This window comes from Moschus berezovskii, chromosome 1 (genome assembly GCF_049115385.1).
Source record: "Moschus berezovskii isolate FMDL1 chromosome 1, NW_MosBer_1.0, whole genome shotgun sequence".
NCBI classification, from domain to species: domain Eukaryota; kingdom Metazoa; phylum Chordata; class Mammalia; order Artiodactyla; family Moschidae; genus Moschus; species Moschus berezovskii.
Genome location: NC_142460.1, coordinates 23,633,715 through 23,652,881, shown reverse-complemented (window position 1 = coordinate 23,652,881; position 19,167 = coordinate 23,633,715). Strand labels below are relative to the sequence as shown.

Here is a 19,167-nt window from a genome sequence, read left to right as displayed (position 1 = left end):
TTGCAAATATATTTTCTTTTTTCTTTCTTTCTGTTTTTCTTTGTTTTGTGAGACCACAGGGCTTGTGGGATCTCAGTTCCATGACAAGGAATTGAGCCTGATACCTGACAATGAAAGCCCAGAATCTTAACCACTAGGCCACGAGAAGACTCCACTCAAGTATCTTTTTCAGTTAGTGTTTTAATGATGTTTTTGATAATACATTTTCCCAACCAGATTTATTTACTGTTTTTCCAAACAAAAAACTTGTCAAATTAATAAAATAATAAATTCTGCAGGCCACAACTTGTAATAATTACTTAAGAAGAATTATTAACTCAAATGGCTTTCAGCTTTTAAAGAAATATTTAACTCAAAATAAATCAATCCTACTGTTAAATCCTCCTTTTTTGTTTAACAAACTATATTTCATCTTATTTTTTTATTCTGAAAAGGAAAGTCGTTGTCAAAGACTATTTTTTTCCTCAATGAGTAACTTTAAAGTCAAATAATGACAAAGAAATCTAAGTTTAAGCATCCCATAAATGATTAAGCGAATCTGCTAGACTGAGTGTGATAAGGGCTAATTTATGTTCTTATTACCAATGAAAATAGCTATGTTCATGTGATATAAAAAAAATAGATTTTACAATATTTTAAAAGCTGAACGATGAAATTTATCATTTATTATTATTTATTTATAATTTGTTAATAAATAATTTATTATTTATTTATTAATAATAAATTAATTTATTTTGTATTTTCAAAGAAAATAGTAATAGGCAAATATATAATTAAGAACAAAAATGTGAATGAATGCTAAGAAATATATGAATCAGGTATTTTTTATATATTCTATTTTGTGTAAAACAACAGAACAATAGTTATATCCTTTGGATATTAATTATTTTGAAAACTGAAATATGTATATTTCTTTTGAGAATCCTTTACAGAGTGGCCTTTGTGGTTAATTCAATGGACTCTAAGACTTGGGCAATTTGTTAATCGTTTTAGGAACTGCTACAAGAAGACAATAGGGCTTCATGTAAATGGAATGATACAGTATGTACTTTTTAGTGCCTGGCTCCATTCACTCAGCATAGCATTTCTGGGTGGTATTCTCTTGGAAATCTTTTTATTAATTCTCACAGAGGGACTGTTATGGTGTAGGCACTGTGCTAGGCATAGCACATGCTCAGGATTTTATGGCTGGTCATCTCTTTATCTTTTATTGCTACGCATCTGCCAGCAATGCGGGAGATGTGGGTTCGATCCCTGGGTTGGGAAGATCCCCTGGAGAAGGAAATGGCAAGCCACTCCAGTACTCTTGCCTGGAAAATTCCATGGACGGAGCAGCCTGGTAGGCTACAGTCCATGGGGTCGCAAAGAATTGGACACGACTGAGCAACTTTACTTTACAAGAAGACAATGAAGATTGTGAAGATTGTGAAGCTCGGCTCCTGTTTTGACATGCTAAATGATGAAAATATATTTTTCCATTGGCCAAATTGTAGCTTTTATTTAGAAGCTAAGGGTGTTTCTGAATGTTGAGCTTCAAGCCAACCTTTTCACTCTCTTCTTTCGGTTTCATCAAGAGGCTTTTTAGTTCCTCTTCACTTTCTGCCATAAGGGTGGTGTCATCTGCATATCTGATGTTATTGATATTTCTCCCAGCAACCTTGATTCAAGCGTGTGCTTCTTCCAGCCCAGCCGTCCTCATGATGTACTCTGCATATAAGTTAAATAAGCAGGTGACAATATACAACCTTGACGTACTCCTTTTCCTATTTGGAACCAGTCTGTTGTTCCATGTCCAATTCTAACTGTTGCTTCCTGACCTGCATACAAGTTTCTCAAGAGGCAGGTCAGGTGGTCTGGTATTCCCATCTCTTTCAGAATTTTCCACAGTTTATTGTGATCCACACAGTCAAAGGCTTTATTATAGTCAATGAAGCAGAAAAAGATGTTTTTCTGGAACTCTTTTGCTTTCTCCATGATCCAGCGGATGCTGGCAATTTGATCTCTGGTGCCTCTGCCTTTTCTAAAACCTGCTTGAACATTTGGGAGTTCACGGTTCACATACTGCTGAAGCCTGGCTTGGAGAATTTTAAGCATGACTTTACTAGCGTGTGAGATGAGTGCAACTGTGCGGTAGTTTGAGCATTCTTTGGCATTGCCTTTCTTTGGGATTGGAATGAAGACTGACCTTTTCCAGTCCTGTGGCCACTGCTGAGTTTTCCAAATTTGCTGGCATATTGAGTGCAGCACTTTCACAGCATCATCTTTCAGGATTTGAAATAGCTCAACTGGAATTCCATCACCTCCACTAGCTTTGTTCGTAGTGATGCTTCCTAAGGCCCACTTGACTTCACATTCCGAGATGTCTGGCTCTAGTTGGGGAAACAGTGGAAACAGTGTCAGACTTTATTTTTTTGGGCTCCAAAATCACTGTGGATGCTGATTGCAGCCATGAAATTAAAAGACGCTTACTCCTTGGAAGGAAAGTTTTGACCAACCTAGATAGCATATTAAAAAGCAGAGACATCACTTTGCCAACCAAGGTCCATCTAGTCAAGGCTATGGTATTTCCCGTGGTCATGTATGGATGTGAGAGTTGGACTGTGAAGAAAGCTGATCACCAAAGAATTGATGCTTTTGAACTGTGGTGCTGGAGAAGACTCTGGAGAGTCCCTTGGACTGCAAGGAAATACAACCAGTCCATTCTAAAGGAGATCAATCCTGGGTGTTCATTGGAAGGACTGATGCTAAAACTGAAACTCCAATACTTTGGCCACCTCATGCGACGAGTTGACTCACTGGAAAAGACTCTGATGCTGGGAGGGACTGGGGGTGGGAGGAGAAGGGGACGACAGAGAATGAGATGGCTGGATGGCATCACCGACTCGATGGACATGAGTTTGAGTGAACTCGAGTTGGTGATGGACAGGGAAGCCTGGCGTGCTGTGATTTATGGGGTTGCAAAGAGTCGGACACGACTGAGTGACTGAATTGAACTGAACTGAAGGGTATTTCTGGTGGCTCAGTGGTAAAGAATCCACCTGACGATCAAGAAGACTCAGGTTTTATCCCTGGATTGGGAAGATCCCCTGATGAAGGAAATGACAATTCACTAGAGTATTATTGCCTGGAAAATCTCATGGACAGTTGAGCTTGGCAGGCTACAGTTCATGAGGTCACTAAAGAGTTGGACACAAATAGGGGAGCCCAAATTAGTGACTAAACAGCAACAACAAAGGGCACTTCTACCATGAACTCAAAATGTGTTCCTTAGACAAAACTAATTGAATTGTAAAGTAGAATGTAATAAAACATGATCATGTATTTTTTTTAGAAATGTTATACACAATACTTCTCTATCTAATGACATTGATGACTCTTTATTTTTAGTCTTTTAGAGCATGTTCCTAGGCTTGCATGGGTGCTTGCTTAGCCGCTTCAATCTTGTCCAGCTCTTTTCGACCCCACGGACCATAGCCTGACAGGCTCCTCTGTTTATGGGATTTTTCTGGCAGGAATACTGAAGTGGGTTGCCAGACCCTCCTCTAGGGTATCTTCTGGACCCAGGAAACAAACCTGTGTCTCCTGCATTAGCAGGCAATTCATTACCACTGAGCTATCCAGGAAGCCCTTTTAAAAATTATATTTGCCAATTTATGCCAAACATTACTTTGTTTATATCATTATCTGAAGATATTCCATTTTAGGTAAATAATTGAGAAAGTCTAGCATTTTACCTAGTTTATTTCTCATTTCTTATATTGCAATAAAATGATCATTTTTGAAGTGAAACGTTTTACTGAAATTCCTCTACACATAATTTTTTTAAGTATTACCAAATGGTAATTTTCGTCAGTTGAAGATTAACAGTTTTACTCCTTGACAATTGTTCTGTGCATTTATTGTCCTTGTTGTTCAGTCGCAAAGTTGTGTCCGACTCTGTACAACCCCATGAGCTGCCGCACGCCAGGCTTCCTTGTCCTTCACTATCTCTCGGAGTTTGCTCAAACTCTTGTCCTTTGAGTTGGTGATACCACCCAACCATCTCATCCTCTGTCACTCCCTTCTCTTCCTGCCCTCAATCTTTCCAGCACCGGGGTCTTTTCCAATGAATTCTTACTGGATTACAAATACGTCAGTGTAGTAATGATAGTACAGATGAAGGGCTGTGTTTCCACAAGAGGGTGAGACGAGTGAGTTGAATGACCAAAGTTCATGTTTTTATTGTGTAGTTAAAGACTTTTAGATCATTTAAGTCAGTCTTGCGTTACATGCATAACAAGCTGAGTGAAAGTAGAAGATTGTGAAGAAAGGAAGATAACGTATAATTCAAACAGTCACAGGAAAACAGAGCTTACTTTCTCCAAAAATGTAAAAATATGGATTTTAAGTATTGTGAAATGCAAGCATGCTTTGATATAGTTTTAATAATATGGCTGACTACCAGTTATAAATAGCTATATCTATGATGACTTATTTTCATAAAAATTTAACGGAGATAATCCTTATATTTATAATTGACTAACAGCAAAATTACATATAGGTATGTATACATAACTGAGTTAAATGAACCACAAAGAGCCATATTTTTAATTTCCAATTAGATCATTTATTGTTCATCAACATAAGTCACCTCTTAGTGTCCAAGCTAACAAATGCCAGGAGACATGAGACAGACATGCTTCTAAATAATAAATTCTTTGAAAGTCTTAAGTTTTTCATGCTATATAGGCCGAGGGCAATTTTAATTCATTGACTGAATAATGTTATATCAAATCCACTCATGGTAGCAGATGTTGGGTTACTCGAACCAGAGTTTAGTAGAAGCTGGAGAAACCACATCTTCTAAAGAACAGTGGACGGTGACAGCAGCCGTAGCCAAAGCTTCCGAAACCAGAGCCATACCCATAGCCTCCAAAGCCAGAGCCAAAGCCCAGCCTGCGGAAGCTGCCGCATCCGCAGCCACGGCCAAAGCCCAGGCCGCCAAGGCCTCCGTAGCCGTAGCCCAGGCCTCCGTAGAAGTTGCTGCAATGGCACATGGTGTCAGGGGTGGTGAGTCCGGTTTGCTGCTCAAGACCAGGTCCTGAGTGTGGATGTCAGCTGGTGCGGAGGGATGCTTATATACCCTGGTCAGAACACGTGGTAATGCATTAGGCCATTCCTTTGTATCATTTCAAATTACACATTTTCCTGAGGCAAATTGTTAATCTGTTTGCTGACACGAGAAGAGGCACACAGTCATTAAATTGTTTGAGATTGCATAACTGCCTGGCTAAAAGATCCTTGAACTCATTACATTTTTCTTTAATGAGAGAAAACAATCTGCTTTTAAAGTCGCAAAATAAAAATTCCCTGAGCACACCGCGTCATTCATACTTGACAGTGTTTCCTCATTTCCATTTTCGTAGCATTCTTTGGATTGTCGTGTATTAATTCCACCTAAATTTAGATACAATGATCAAAATTAAATTTTTAAATCTATAAAATTCTTTAAAGAAATATCAAATTCATTTCCCATTTGTATACAATATATAGATTATATATAATATGCACACATATAATATATATATATATATTTACACAGAGAGAGAGAGAGAGGAAAACTCTTTTGATTTTATCAAACAGCTTGCAAAACATCTTTGGTTTATCAACATAATAAAATTTATTTCAGGAACTGAAGGACTATCTAATGGAACAAGCTCATTTTTTATAATCAGTCTGAAAACTATGAAAAAAATATTCTCTTTACATCATTATGCACTTTCCCAAAATAGACAATACCCAAAATTTCTAAAAATGTAGATGATTTTTTTGAGAAAAAACAATCTTTTTAATAAGTGTTGCTGAAAAAATTTCATTCTTGTTGAAGAATGAAATAAGTATGATTCTATAGTACAATATACAAAAAGTAGACACAAAATGGAGCAAAGATCTAAATGTGATACTGGATACTATAAAGTTTTTAGCTTCATTGATCTTTGCTATTGTTTTATTCACCTCTATTTTATGTATTTCTGCTCTGATTACTTAGAATTTCTTTCCTTAACATAACTTTGTGTTTTTTCATTTTTTTCTCTAGTTGCTTAAAGGATAAAGTTAGCTTGTTTATTTGAGATTTTTCTTATTTCCTGAGGTAAGATTTTCTGTCTGAAAAATCTGTGCACTGATGAAAGTAGGGTTTTAAAGTTGCCCATTATTATTGCCTTACTGACTTGATTTCTTTTTATGGCCATTAGCATTTGCCTTATGAGATGGAAGCTGAGGTGCTCCCATCTTGAGGCATATAAGTTTACAATTGCAATATCTTCTTGGATTGATCCTGTCATTGTTATACAGTGGCCTTCTTTGTCTCTCGTGACAGTTTGTGTTTTAATGTCTGACATGAGTACTGCTACTCCAGCATTCCTTTGATTTCCATTTGTATGAAATATCTTTGGCCATCCTTTCACTTTCAATTTGTATGTGTTCCTAGATCTGAAGCAGCTCTCTTGTCAACAGCATATATGTGAATTTGTTTTCATATCCATTCAGCCAGTCTATGTTTTTCACTTGGAGCATTTAATCCATTTACATTTAAGGTAATTATTAATTTGTATGCTATTATTGCCATTTTGTTAATTACTTTGGATTTACTTTTGTAAGGGCAGGATATATTTTCTGTGAAGAGTCAGCTCTCTATTATATTGTGCGATATCCTGGGTACCATTAACCTCTGCATCTTGTACTACACTCTCCTTTGTTACAAATAGCGCTTCCTATTTTAGAATAACATTAACATTTAGTATGTACATATAATAAAAAGTACATATAATAAAAAGCTGACTTAAAACTCAGCATTCAAAGAACTAAGATCATGGCATCGGGTCCCATCACTTCAAGGCAAATAGATGAAGAAAAATATAAACAGTGATAGACTTTATTTTCTTGGGCCTCAAAATCACTGAGGACAGTGATTGCAGCCACAAAATTAAAAGATGCTTGTTCCTTGGAAGAGAAGCTGTGACAATCCTAGACAGCATATTAAAAAGCAGAGAAATCACTTTGCCTACTAAGGTCTGTCTGGTCAATGCTATGGTTTTTACAGTAGTCGTGTATGGATATGAGAGTTGGACCATAAAGAAGGCCGAGCTCTGAAGAACTGATGCTTTTGAACTGTGATGCTGAGGAAGACTCTTGAGAGCCCCTTGGTCAGCAAGAGTATCAAACCAGTCAATCCTAGAGGAAACTAACCCTGAATATTCACTGGAAGGACTGATGCTGAAGCTCCAATACTTGGCAATGTGAGGAACTGACTCATAAAAAGACCCAGATCCTGGGAGAGATTGAAAGCAGGAGGAGATTGTTGAATGGCATCACTGACTCAATGGACATGAGTTTGAACCCCTCCAGAAAGACAGTGGAGGACAGGGAAGCCTGGCATGCTGCAGTCATAGGGCCGCAGAGTCAGGGACGACTAAGTGACTGAGCGACACCAATGGCGCACGCGATGCACCTTCTTCACTTTTCAGCCTGTGTTACATGTGGAAATAACGCAATTGACAACTTTAAGATATTACAGCAAGCAAAGTGTTATCCTTCTTTGTCAACCCAGGCACACTATTCACCATAAAATAGATATTGAAAATTTTACAGACCATACTTGTCCACTACTTGGGAAAGATTGACCCACCACCACTCACTCTGATTCTGTGTGAGAATCAGCAATACCCAGAGCATCAACATCCCGTAACAGATAACCCTGATCACAAATAGTGACAGCTGCAAGTCCTAACATGTGGGCAGTGAGAGCCAGCTCCTGACCCAACTTTTAAGCTACCATTCTGCCTAACGTTCCTAGTTTCACAATTTGGAAGCAAGTGGAGAATGTGGCCATGAAATCCAAATGTTCAGCATCTATCAGTGCAATGGCACTACCATGGAGTCCCTCTTCCTGAGGAGCTAGCAGGGTTCCGAGGAGAACCAGTGGAGCCCCAGCCGAACTGGGCGCAGACATGAGAAATTAAGACAGGAAAACAGACTTCACAGGAGACTCTGTGAAAAGAACTGATCATCAGCCTCAACCCAGCAGGTGCAGTAGCTCCACAGAAGTGACAGAAGGCTAAGACCAGGCAAAGAACTGAAACCTTCAGGGACAGAAATACACCAGAGTTCAGTGGATTTCCTTCTGAGTGCCTGATTGGTTTCCAAGACTCTGGTGAATAAGTCTGTGGTCTGTGAAAATCTGAAAAATTTGAGTACCTTGTACCCTTGTGACAGTGGACGCTCAAAGAAGAGAAAGGGACTATTTGTAATTCTCATAAAAACTTTGGGTGTGGTGATCCAGTGGTTAACACTCTGCCTTGCAACACAAGGCACACCAGTTAAATCCCTGGTATGGGAAGATTCCACATGCCACAGAGCAACTAAGCCCTGTGAGTAGCAACTCATGAGTCCAATCACTGCAATTACCGAAGCTTGTGGTACCTAGAGCCTGGGAACTGCAACAAGAATCCACTGCAATGAGAAGCCTGTGCACTGCAATGAAGAGTAGACCCTGCTTGCAGCAACTAGAAAAATCCACATGCAGCAGTGAAGACCCACTGCAACCAAAAACTTTAAGCAAATAAATACATAAATAGATAATCATTAAAAAAAATACTGGACCTGGAAAAAATCCTTGGTATGGGTTTATTGAGTGAATGACTGAAAAGAAAATTAGGGGTCTTATAGGTTTTGGTAATGTGTGGACACAGCAGTTTTGTATTCCGGTGGAGTAGGCGAAAGTAATAAATAATAATAGGAATTCTACCAGGCAGAAGGATACGGCAGTGCTGCAGGAGCCTTGGGTGGCCTCAGATAGCCAATCCCCCACTGTCCCTACCATCTGGCCTCTGTGGCATGGCCCAGCTCTTCTTGAGTGGAGACTAGGACATGGTGTGGAAAGCCCTTCATCCTGAGACACAAGGCAGAGTGGAAAAGCTGCCTCGCCCTCACCCATCACGCGCCACCAGGTGCTCAACCATTTGTAGACGACCTATTTCTGGGTTGGGGTTTATGACTTAGCAGAGCAGCTCCCTCACTGTTGTTCTTGTTTGGTCTCTCAGTCGTGTCCATTTCTTTGCGACCCCATGAACAGCAGCACACCAGACTTCCCTGTCCTTCGCCTTCTCCCAGAGTTTTCTGAAACTCATGTCCATGGAGTCGATGAAGCCATCCAACCATCTCATCCTCTGCCATCCCCTTCCCCTGTTGCCGTCAATCTTTCCCGACATCAGGGTCTTTTCCAGTGAGTAGGCTCTGAGCATCAGGTGGCCAAAGTATTGGAGTTTGAGTTTTAGCATCAGTCCTTCCAGTGAATATTCAGGATCGATTTCCTTTACAATTGACTGGTTTGATCTCCTTGGTGTCTCTGGTGGCCCAGATGGTAAAGTATCTGCCTGCATTGCAGGAGACCCTGGTTTGATCCATGGGTCAGGATGATCCTCTGGAGAAGGGCATGGCAATCCATTCCAGTATTCTCACCTAGAGAATTCCATGGGCAGAGGAGCCTGGCAGGCTACAGTCCATGGAATCACAGAGTTGGATAGGACAGAGCAACTAATACTTCCCTCACTGACATCTATTGAATCTCAGCCCTGGAGACAAGGGTTTGGAAAAAAAAAATAGTAATAATAATCCTTACATGAGAAAGAGCCTGTGGACTGATTGATGGGTTGGGATTCAGGTCTATGAGGGCAGACACTAATTTCAATTTCAGTTTGCTTTTGTTTTCTTTGTTTGTTTGTTTTTCAACTGTCAATTCTGACAGAAGTTGTGAGAGAAGTGGAATCCATCTTTCAGATGAGACAGCTTGAAGGCCAGAAGCTGTGGACATATGAGATGAAGAAACCAACTGGGAAACTGTGCAGGGGAGCATGGAGGCCCTGAGTGAAAAGGGGCCCGTGCTGGACGTCACTGGGGCAAATAGAAATGAAGGAGGTGAGGTCTTTATGAACAGCAAAGCACGCTGAGAATTATACTTGACTCACAGTCCAAAAGGTTAATAAATCTCAGACCAAAGAGGGAAGAACAAAACGCAGATAATCTTGATTCTATACTTTACAGTTGCCATTTCTCTTCTCTTCTCTACTCTTCTTCATAATCCATATATTGCTCTCTTATACAACCTCTCTTTAAATCTCATTCTGCACTAATTCCCACTACATGCTTTGTTGATCTAAATTGTTTGTTCTTATCTATTTTTCCAATTAATACTTTATCCCTCTATTTGGGTCTCTAGTTCTATCATAATATTTTTGCTTTTAAGTTTCCATTATTCTGTGTGTCCCAGCCCCTGTCAGGTAATTAGCAAATATTTTTTCATAATATATTACTTCTTCATTAAGGTTTTAGATTAAAAGAAAAAAGATTTATATGCTTTAAAAATTATGAAGAAACCAACACACTGTATTTTTTAATTAAATAAAAGATAGAAAAAATATATAATATTTTAAACAGAGCTTCTTAAAATCCCAATGCCTTTAATATTTCCAGAACTGAATATGCAGTGATGAAATTACTGAGACAAGGATAGATATATGAAGTATGGTTAGTCATCTGCTATTTCTTGGTTCACTCCATGAAGATGGTAAGTTCAGTTCAGTCACTCAGTCATGTCCAACTCTTTGTGACCCCATGAACGGCAGCACACCAGGTCTCCCTGTCCATCACCAACTCCCGGAGTTTACCCAAACTCACGTCCATTGAGTCGGTGATGCCATCCAACCATCTCATTCTCTGTCATCCCCGTCTCCTCCAGCCCTCTATCTTTGCCAACATCAGGGTCTTTTAAAATGAGTCAATTCTTCTCATCAAAATATTTGAGTTTCAGCTTCAACATCAGTCCTTCCAATGAACACCCAGGACTGATTTCCTTCAGGATGGACTGGTTAGATGTCCCTGCAGTCCAAGGGACTCTCAAGAATCTTCTCCAACACCACAGTTCAAGAGCATCAATTCTTCTGTGCTCAGCTTTATTTATAGTCCAACTCTCACATCCATACATGACCACTGGAAAAAACAGAGCCTTGACCAGACGGACCTTTGTTGACAAAGTAATGTCTCTGTTTTTTAATATGCTGTCTAGGTTGGTCATAACTTTCCTTCCAAGGAGTAAGCGTCTTTTAATTTCATGGCTGCAATCACCGTCTGCAGTGATTTTAGAGCCCCAAAAAATAAAGTCAGCCATGAAGATGGTAAACCCAGCCCATATTCAAGTTCCTTTGAACATGACCATATCTTGGACTCATGTCTGTAAGAACATGTTCACTTTCCATGGCTTAAACATGTTATTGAGGATTTGTTTTGTTTTGTTTTGCTACTGTTGCTTTGTTTTGATTTGTCTCAAGGTTTATAAATAATATTTCTGTTGAGATATAATCTACATATATTATTATATTAGTTTCATATATATAACATATATATATGAAATAATTATATTAGTTTCATATATATATGAAATAATATATAATATATGGTGCTTCCCTGGTGGCTCAGATGGTAAAGCATCCGCCTGCAATGCGGGAGACCTGGGTTTGATCACTGGCTTGGGAAGATCCCCTGGAGAAGGAAATGGCACCCCACTCCAGTATTCTTGCCTGGAGAATTCCATGGACAGAGGAGCCTGATAGGCTATTATTATTATATTATTATATCAGTTTCATATATATATGAAATACATATATGAAATATTATATTAGTTTCACTATAAAACATAGTGATTCAGTATTTGTATATATTGAAAAATGATCATCATAATAAGTCTAGTTAAATCTATCACCACACAGTTAAATTTCTTCCTGTGATAAAACTACTAACATCACTCCCTTAATAACTTTCAAGTGTAAAGTATGGTGTTTTTAACAATATTCCCTACATTGTACATTATATCCCTATGATATTTATTTTATAACTGAAAGTTTATAACTTCTGACCATTTTCACCCATTTTGCCCAACCCTCAGCCCCTGTCTCTGGCAGCCACCAATCTATTACATCCATGAATTCAGATTTTTATTTTTTTAATTCAGTGTATAAGTGAGATCATACAATATTTGCCTCATTTCACTTAACATAATGTCTAGAAAGGCCTTCTATGTTGCTGCAAGCAGGAACATTCCTTTATTTTTAGGGTTGAATAATATTTCACACATTTTCTTTGTCCATTGTTCCATCAATTGTCTCTTACGTTGATTCCACACCTGGGCTATTGTAAATAATGTTGCAATGAACATGGGGGTGCAAATGTTTTTCCTTTTTTCTTTCTTTCTTTCTTTTAGCCCTGCCATATGGCTCATAGCAAGCTGTAGAAAATTCTTAAAGAGCAGGGGATACCAGACCACCTTGCCTGCCTCCTGCAAAACCTGTCTAAAGGTCAAGAAGCAAGAGTTAGAACTTGTCATAGAACAATGGACTGGTTCAAAATTAGGAAATGAGCACAGCTGGAATCAAGATTGCTGGGAGAAATATCAATTACCTCAGATATGCAGATGACAACACACTTATGGCAGAAACCAAAGAGGAACCAAAGAACCTCTGGATGAAGGTGAAAGATGAGAGTGAAAAAGCTGACTTAAAACTCATCATTCACAAAATGAAGATCACAGCATCCGGTCCCATCACTTCATGGCATATAGATGGGGAAACAATGGAAACAGTGAGACTTTATTTTCTTGGGCTCCAAAAATCACTGCAGATAGTGACTGCAGCCATGAAATTAAAAGATGCTTGCTCCTTGGAAGAAAAGCGATGACAAACCTGTTGCCGTGATGTGCTTAGTTGCTCAGTCATGTCCAACTCTTTGCGACCCCATGGATCCCGGGTTCCTCTGTCCATGGGATTGTCCAGGCAAGAATACTGGAGGGGTTGCCATGCCCTTCTCCAGGGGATCTTCCCAACCCAGGGATTGAACCCAGTTGTCCCACACTGCAGTCGGATTCTTTACCATCTGAGTGATCAGGGAAGCCCAAGATAAATCTAGACAGCATGTGATAAAGTACAGATATTACTTTGCCACCAAAGGTCCATCTAGTCAAAGCTACAGTTTTTCTAGTAGTCATGTATAGATGTGAGTGTTGGACCATAATGAAGGCTGAGCATTAAAGAATTGATGCTTTTGAACTGTGGTGCTAGAGAAGACTCTTGAGAGACCATTGGACAGCAAGAAGATCAAACCATTCAATCTTCAAGGAAATCAGTGTTGAATTTTTACTGGACAGACTGATGCTGAAGCTGAAGCTCTAATACTTTGGTCACCTGATGAGAAGAGCTGACTTATTAGAAAAAAAATCTGATCAGGGAAAGTTTGAAGGTAGGAGGAGAAGATTAGCACAGAGGATGTGGTGTTTGGATGGCATCACCAACTCGACGGACATGAGTTTGAGCTAACTCTGGGAGATGGTGATGGACAGGGAAGCCTGGCATGCTGCAGTGCATGGGGTCACAGAGTCAGACAGAACTGAGCAAATGAACCACAACAACAAATTTGGCTTGTGGGATCTCAGTTCTCTGACCAGGAATTGAACCTGGTCCGTGGCCGTGAAACTCTAGAATCCTAACCAGTAGATCACCAGGGAACTCCCTCAAATTTGTCTTGAGTTAGTGTTTCAAGAACATTTTTGATAATACTTTTACCTGTTTTTGTTTACTATCATTCCAAATAAAAATATTTGTTAAATTAATAAAATAATAAATTGTGCATGCTACAACTTGTAATGATCCCCTAAGATAAATTATTCATTCAAATGGCCTTTGGGATTTGAAGGAATATTTAACTCAAAGTACTAATTAATCTTATTATTGTTTTCCCCTTTATCAAATTTATTTTATTTTTATTATATTTTAGGAAAAAAAATCAATGCCAAAAACTATAGTTTTCTCAAGGAGTAATTTTGAAGTCAAATAATGACAAATAAATCTAACAAGTTTAAGAATCATTCCATGTATGATTAAGTAGTCTGCTAGATTAAGTGTAATGAGGGCTAATTTTGTTCTTATTTCCAATGAATATAGCTATGTTCATATGAGATAAAAATTCAATAGATTTTACAAACTTTTGAAAACTGAATAAAGAGATATGGCATGATTTGTTCTTGTATTTTTAGAGAAAATACTATTTAAGTATATAATTAGAACAAAAAATTTTGAAACAATGCTTGAAATATTTGAACCAGGTTTTTTTTCATTTATTTCATTCTGGGTTAAATAATGGAACAATATTAATATCCTTTGGATATCAATTATCTTTGGAAGCTGAGAAATATATGTTTCTTTTGTGAGAAAGAAATGTGTAATAATATGGATATATTATTTCATATATGTTTTAATGTATTTTAATAATATGGATGACTACCAATTATAAATAGGTATTCTAAGATGATTTATTTTCATAAAAAATTAACGGAGATAATCCTTATATTTCTAATTGACTAATAGCAAAATTTCATATAGGTATGTACACGTAGCTGAGTTAAATGAACCACAAGGAACCATATTTTTTATTTCCAGTTAGATCATTTATTGGTCATCAACATAAGTCATCTGTTAGTGCTCAAGCTGACAAATGCCAGGAGACGTGAAACAGACATGCTTCTAAATAATAAATTCTCTGAAATTCTTAAGTTTTTCATGCTATATATGCCTAGGGTAATCTCACTTCATCGACTGAATAATGTTATATCAAATCCACTCATGGTAGCAGATGGTGGGTTACTCGAGCCAGAGTTTAGTAGAAGCTGGAGAAACCACATCTTCTAAAGAACAGTGGACGGTGACAGCAGCCAGAGCCAAAGCTTCTGAAACCAGAGCCACACCCGTAGCCTCCAAAGCCATGGCCAAAGCCCAGCCTGCGGAAGCTGCCGCATCCGCAGCCACGGCCGAAGCCCAGGCCGCCAAAGCCTCCGTAGCCGTAGCCCAGGCCTCCGTAGAAGTTGCTGCAGTGGCACATGGTGTCAGGGGCGGTGAGTCCGGTTTGCTGTTCAAGACCAGGTCCTGAGTGTGGATGTCAGCTCGTGCGGAGGGATGCTTATATACCCTGGACACAACACAAGGTAATATATGTGGCCATTCCTTTGTATCATTTCAAATTATGCATTTACCTAAGGCAAATTGTTAATCCGTTTGCTCACACAAGGAGAGGCACACACTCATTAACTTGTTTGAGATTGCATAACTGCCTGGTTAAAATGTTCTTGAACTCATCACATTCTTTTTTAATGAGAGAAGAAAATGTCTTCAAAGTCACAGAGTAAAAATTTCCTGAATAGAATAGAATTCTTCATTACTAAGCATATTGCATCATTCTTATTTGATGGTGTTTTTGCATTGAACATTTCCTCATTTTCCTATCATTCTTTGTTTTGTTGTGTATTAATTCCACCTAGATTTAAATACAATGATCAAAATTAAAAATTTTAAATTTATAAAATTCTTTAAAATAATATCAAATTTATTTTCCATTTGTGTATATATAGAGACAGATTATACATAATATCTGTATATAATATAGATACACACATACAAGAAAACTATTTTGATTTTATGTAACAGCTTACATAGCTTCCTTTTGATTTATCAACATAAATGTATTTTCGGAACTGAGGGACTATCCAAGGGAACTAATTTGGAGCAGTTTCATGAACAGTTTGAAAACCATGAAAAAATATTCTCTTAATATCACTATCCACTTTTCCAAAATGCATAATACTCAAATATCTTAAAATGCTGATGATTTTGCCTCTATGCTTTATACTTAGCCTTTCTCATCTCTACTTATTTTCATAATCCATATATTACTCTCTTATTCAACTACTCTAAATATCATTCTACACTGATTCCCATCACATGCTTGTGCCATCTAGAATTTTTATTCTTATCTATTTTTTCCAGTCATTATTTTATGCTTTTATTTGTCTCTAGTTTTATCATAAATTTCTACTTTTAAATTTTCTTTACCTATTCTGTGCATCCCATCCCCTTATTTTCTGTCAGGTAATCAGCAAATAATTTTTCATAAAGTATTCCTTGTTCATTAAGATTAGATTTCCAAATTTTATATGCTTTTAAAAATTATGGCAAAAACCAATGCAACATTGTTAAAAAAATTTTTTGTACACTTAAAACAGTTGAAGATATATATACAACACTTTTAACAGAGCTTCTTAAAATCCTGATGCCTTGAATAACTCCAGAAATGAAGGTACAGTGATGGAATGCCTGAGATAGGAACAGGTATATGAAGTAATTGGCCAGTCTTCTGCTGTTTCTTGGTTCACTCTGTGAAGATGGTAAACCCAACCCCCATACAAGCTCCTCTGAATGTGACCATATCTTGATCTTGGGTCTTTAACATGTTCGCTTTCTATGACTTAACCATGTTACTGAGGATTTTATTTTGTTACTGTTGCTTTGTTTTGATTTGTCTTGAGATTTATAAGTGACATTTTTATTGAGATGTAGTTGACATACATTATTATATTAGTTTCAGGTGTACAACATAATGATTCAATATTTGTATATGTTGCAAATGATTACCATAATAAATCTAGTTAAATCCGTCACCACACAGCTGCAAATTTTTCCTGTGATAAAAACTGTTAAGATATACTCCCTTAATAACTTTCAAATATTCAGTATGGTATTTTTAACCATACTGTTTTTTTTTTCCTTTTTTTTTTCTCTTTTTGCCTTGCCACATGGTTTGTGGGATCTCTGTTCTATGACTGGGAATTGAACCTGGGCCATGGTAGTGAAACTCCAGAATCCTAACCACTAGGATAAAGAGAACTCTGCACAAATATCTTTTTGAGTTAGTGTTTCAATTACATTTCAATAACATTTTTGATGATACATTTTCCTAACTGGATTTGTTTTCTGTTTCTTTCCAAACTAAAAACCTTGTTAAATTAATATAATAATAAATTCTGCATTCACAGCTTGTAATGATTCTCTAAGATGAATTATTGACTCAAATGACTTTCGGTCTTAATGGAATATTTAACTCAAAGTAATGATTAATCCTACTGCTAAATCCTGTTTTCTCCTTTATCAAATTTTATTCTATCTTTATTTTTTATTCTAAAAAATACTTGGAAAAAATGATACTTTTCTCAATGAGTTATTTTGAAGTCAAATGATGACAAATCTAACAAGTTTAATCCCATGAATGATTAAGTAAATGGACTATATTGAGTGTGAAGTGTGAACGTCGCTCAGTCGTGTCCGACTCTTTGCTACCCTATAGACTTCAGAGTCCGTGGAATTCTCCAGGCCAGAATACCGGAATGGGTAGTCTTCCCCTTCTCCAGGGGATCTTTACAACTCAGGGTTCGAACCCAGGTCTCTTGCATTGCAGGTAGATTCTTTACCAGCTGAGCCACAAGGGATGTCCATATTGAGTGTGATGAGGGCTAATTTTTGTTCTTATTTAAATGAAAATAGCTATGCTCACATGAGATAAAACCCAGTAGAACTTAAAACTTTTTAAAAAGTTGAATAATGAAATATGCCATGATTTACTTGTGCATTTTCAAAGAAGATAATAATATGTAGATATATAATTAAGATAAAAAATTAGAAAACAAATCTGTGAAATATACCAACCAGGTAATTTTTTTTTATTGATTTAATTGTGGGTTAAATAAAGGAACAATGGCAATATCTTTTGGATATTAATTAACATGAAAACAGAGAAATGCAAATTTCTTTTGAGAATTTTCTTGGCTTTTTGTTTGCTTTGTTTTTGTTTTTTGTTTGGGTAATTCAATGGACTCAAAGACTCGGGCAATTCTTTGTTAGTCTTTTTGGAAACTGTCTACAAGAAGGCAAGGAGTTGATTGTGAAGCTCAGATCCTGTTTTGCCATTCTAAATCATGAAGACATATTCTTCCATTGGCCAAATTATAGCTTTTATTTGGAAGCAAAGGGCACTTGTGGTGGCTCAGCGGTAAAGAATCCACCTGCTATTGCAGGAGACATGGATTCAATCCCTGAGTCAGGAAGATCCCCTAAAAAAGGAAATTGTAACCCACTCTAGTATTCTTGCCTGGAAAATCCCACGGAAAGAGGAGCCTGGCGGGCTACATTTCATGGATTCACAAAAGTGTCAGACATGGATGGGGGAGCCTGAATTAGCAACTAAACAACAACAACAAAAGGCACTTCTACCACTAATTCAAAATGTGTTTTTTAGAAAAAATGAATCGAATCATGAAGTAGGATGCAATAAAATATGATAATATATTTGACCAGAAGTATCATTCACAATACTTCTAATGACGTTGATGGCAGTTTTAATTTTTAGCCCTATATGGCATGTCCATAGTTAGAACCAGAAACGGAACAGACTGGTTCCAAATTGGGGAAGGAGTACATCAAGGCTGTATGTTGTCATCCTGTTTATTTAACTTCCATGCAGAGTACATCATGGAAAATGCTGGGTTGAATGAAGCACAAGTTGGAATCAAGATTGTCAGGAGAAATATCAATAACCTCAGATATGCAGATGACACAACTCTTAGAGCAGAAAGCGAAGAAGAACTGAAGAGCCTGCTGATAAAAGTGGAAGAGGAGAGTGAAAATGTTGGCTTAAAACTCAGCATTTAGAAAACTAAGATCATGGCATCTGGTCCAGTCACTTCATGGCAAATAGATGGGGAAACAATGGAAACACTGACAGACTTTATTTTCTTGGGCTCCAAAATCACTACAGATCGTGACCACAGCCTTGAAATTAAAAGATGCTTGCTCCTTAGAAAAAAAGCTATGATAAACCTAGACAACATATTAAAAAGTATAGACATTACTTTGCCAGCAAATGTCCATGTAGTCAAAGCTATGGTTTTTCCAGTAGTCATATATGAATGTGAGAGTTAGACAATAAAGAAAGCTGAGCAACAAAGAATTCACGTTTTCAAACTGTGGTGTTGGATAAGACTCTTGAGAGTCCCCTGGACTGCAAGGAGATCAAACCAGTGAATTGTAAAGGAAATCAATCCTGAATATTCTTTAGAAGGACTGAAGCTCCAGTAGTTTGGCCAACTGATGAGAAGAGCTAACTCATTAGAAAAGACCCTGATGCTGGGAAAGATTGAAGGCAGGAGGAGAAGGGGACAACAGAGAACAAGAGGGTTGAATGGCATCACTGACTCAATGGACA

The 19,167-nt window shown here is 37.6% G+C and overlaps 2 protein-coding genes across 2 annotated transcripts in view; both read right to left on the bottom strand.

Moving 5' to 3' along the window:
- Positions 1–4,697: 4,697 nt before the first annotated feature.
- LOC148778698 (keratin-associated protein 19-3-like) lies at positions 4,698–5,111 on the bottom strand. Its single transcript, XM_088836210.1, has one exon. It carries the CDS (start codon positions 5,034–5,036, stop codon positions 4,815–4,817), a length of 222 nt encoding a protein of 73 aa, XP_088692336.1. The 5' UTR covers positions 5,037–5,111; the 3' UTR covers positions 4,698–4,814.
- Positions 5,112–14,521: 9,410 nt separating this feature from the next.
- Positions 14,522–19,167, bottom strand: part of LOC148778694 (keratin-associated protein 19-3-like) — a 60,933-nt gene continuing 56,287 nt past the window's right edge. Inside the window, exon 2 of the mRNA XM_088836175.1 lies at positions 14,522–15,045. Within this exon, the coding sequence (XP_088692301.1) occupies positions 14,737–14,958 (222 nt within the window). The 5' untranslated portion in view covers positions 14,959–15,045 and the 3' untranslated portion in view covers positions 14,522–14,736. The remainder of the gene's footprint in view (positions 15,046–19,167) is intronic.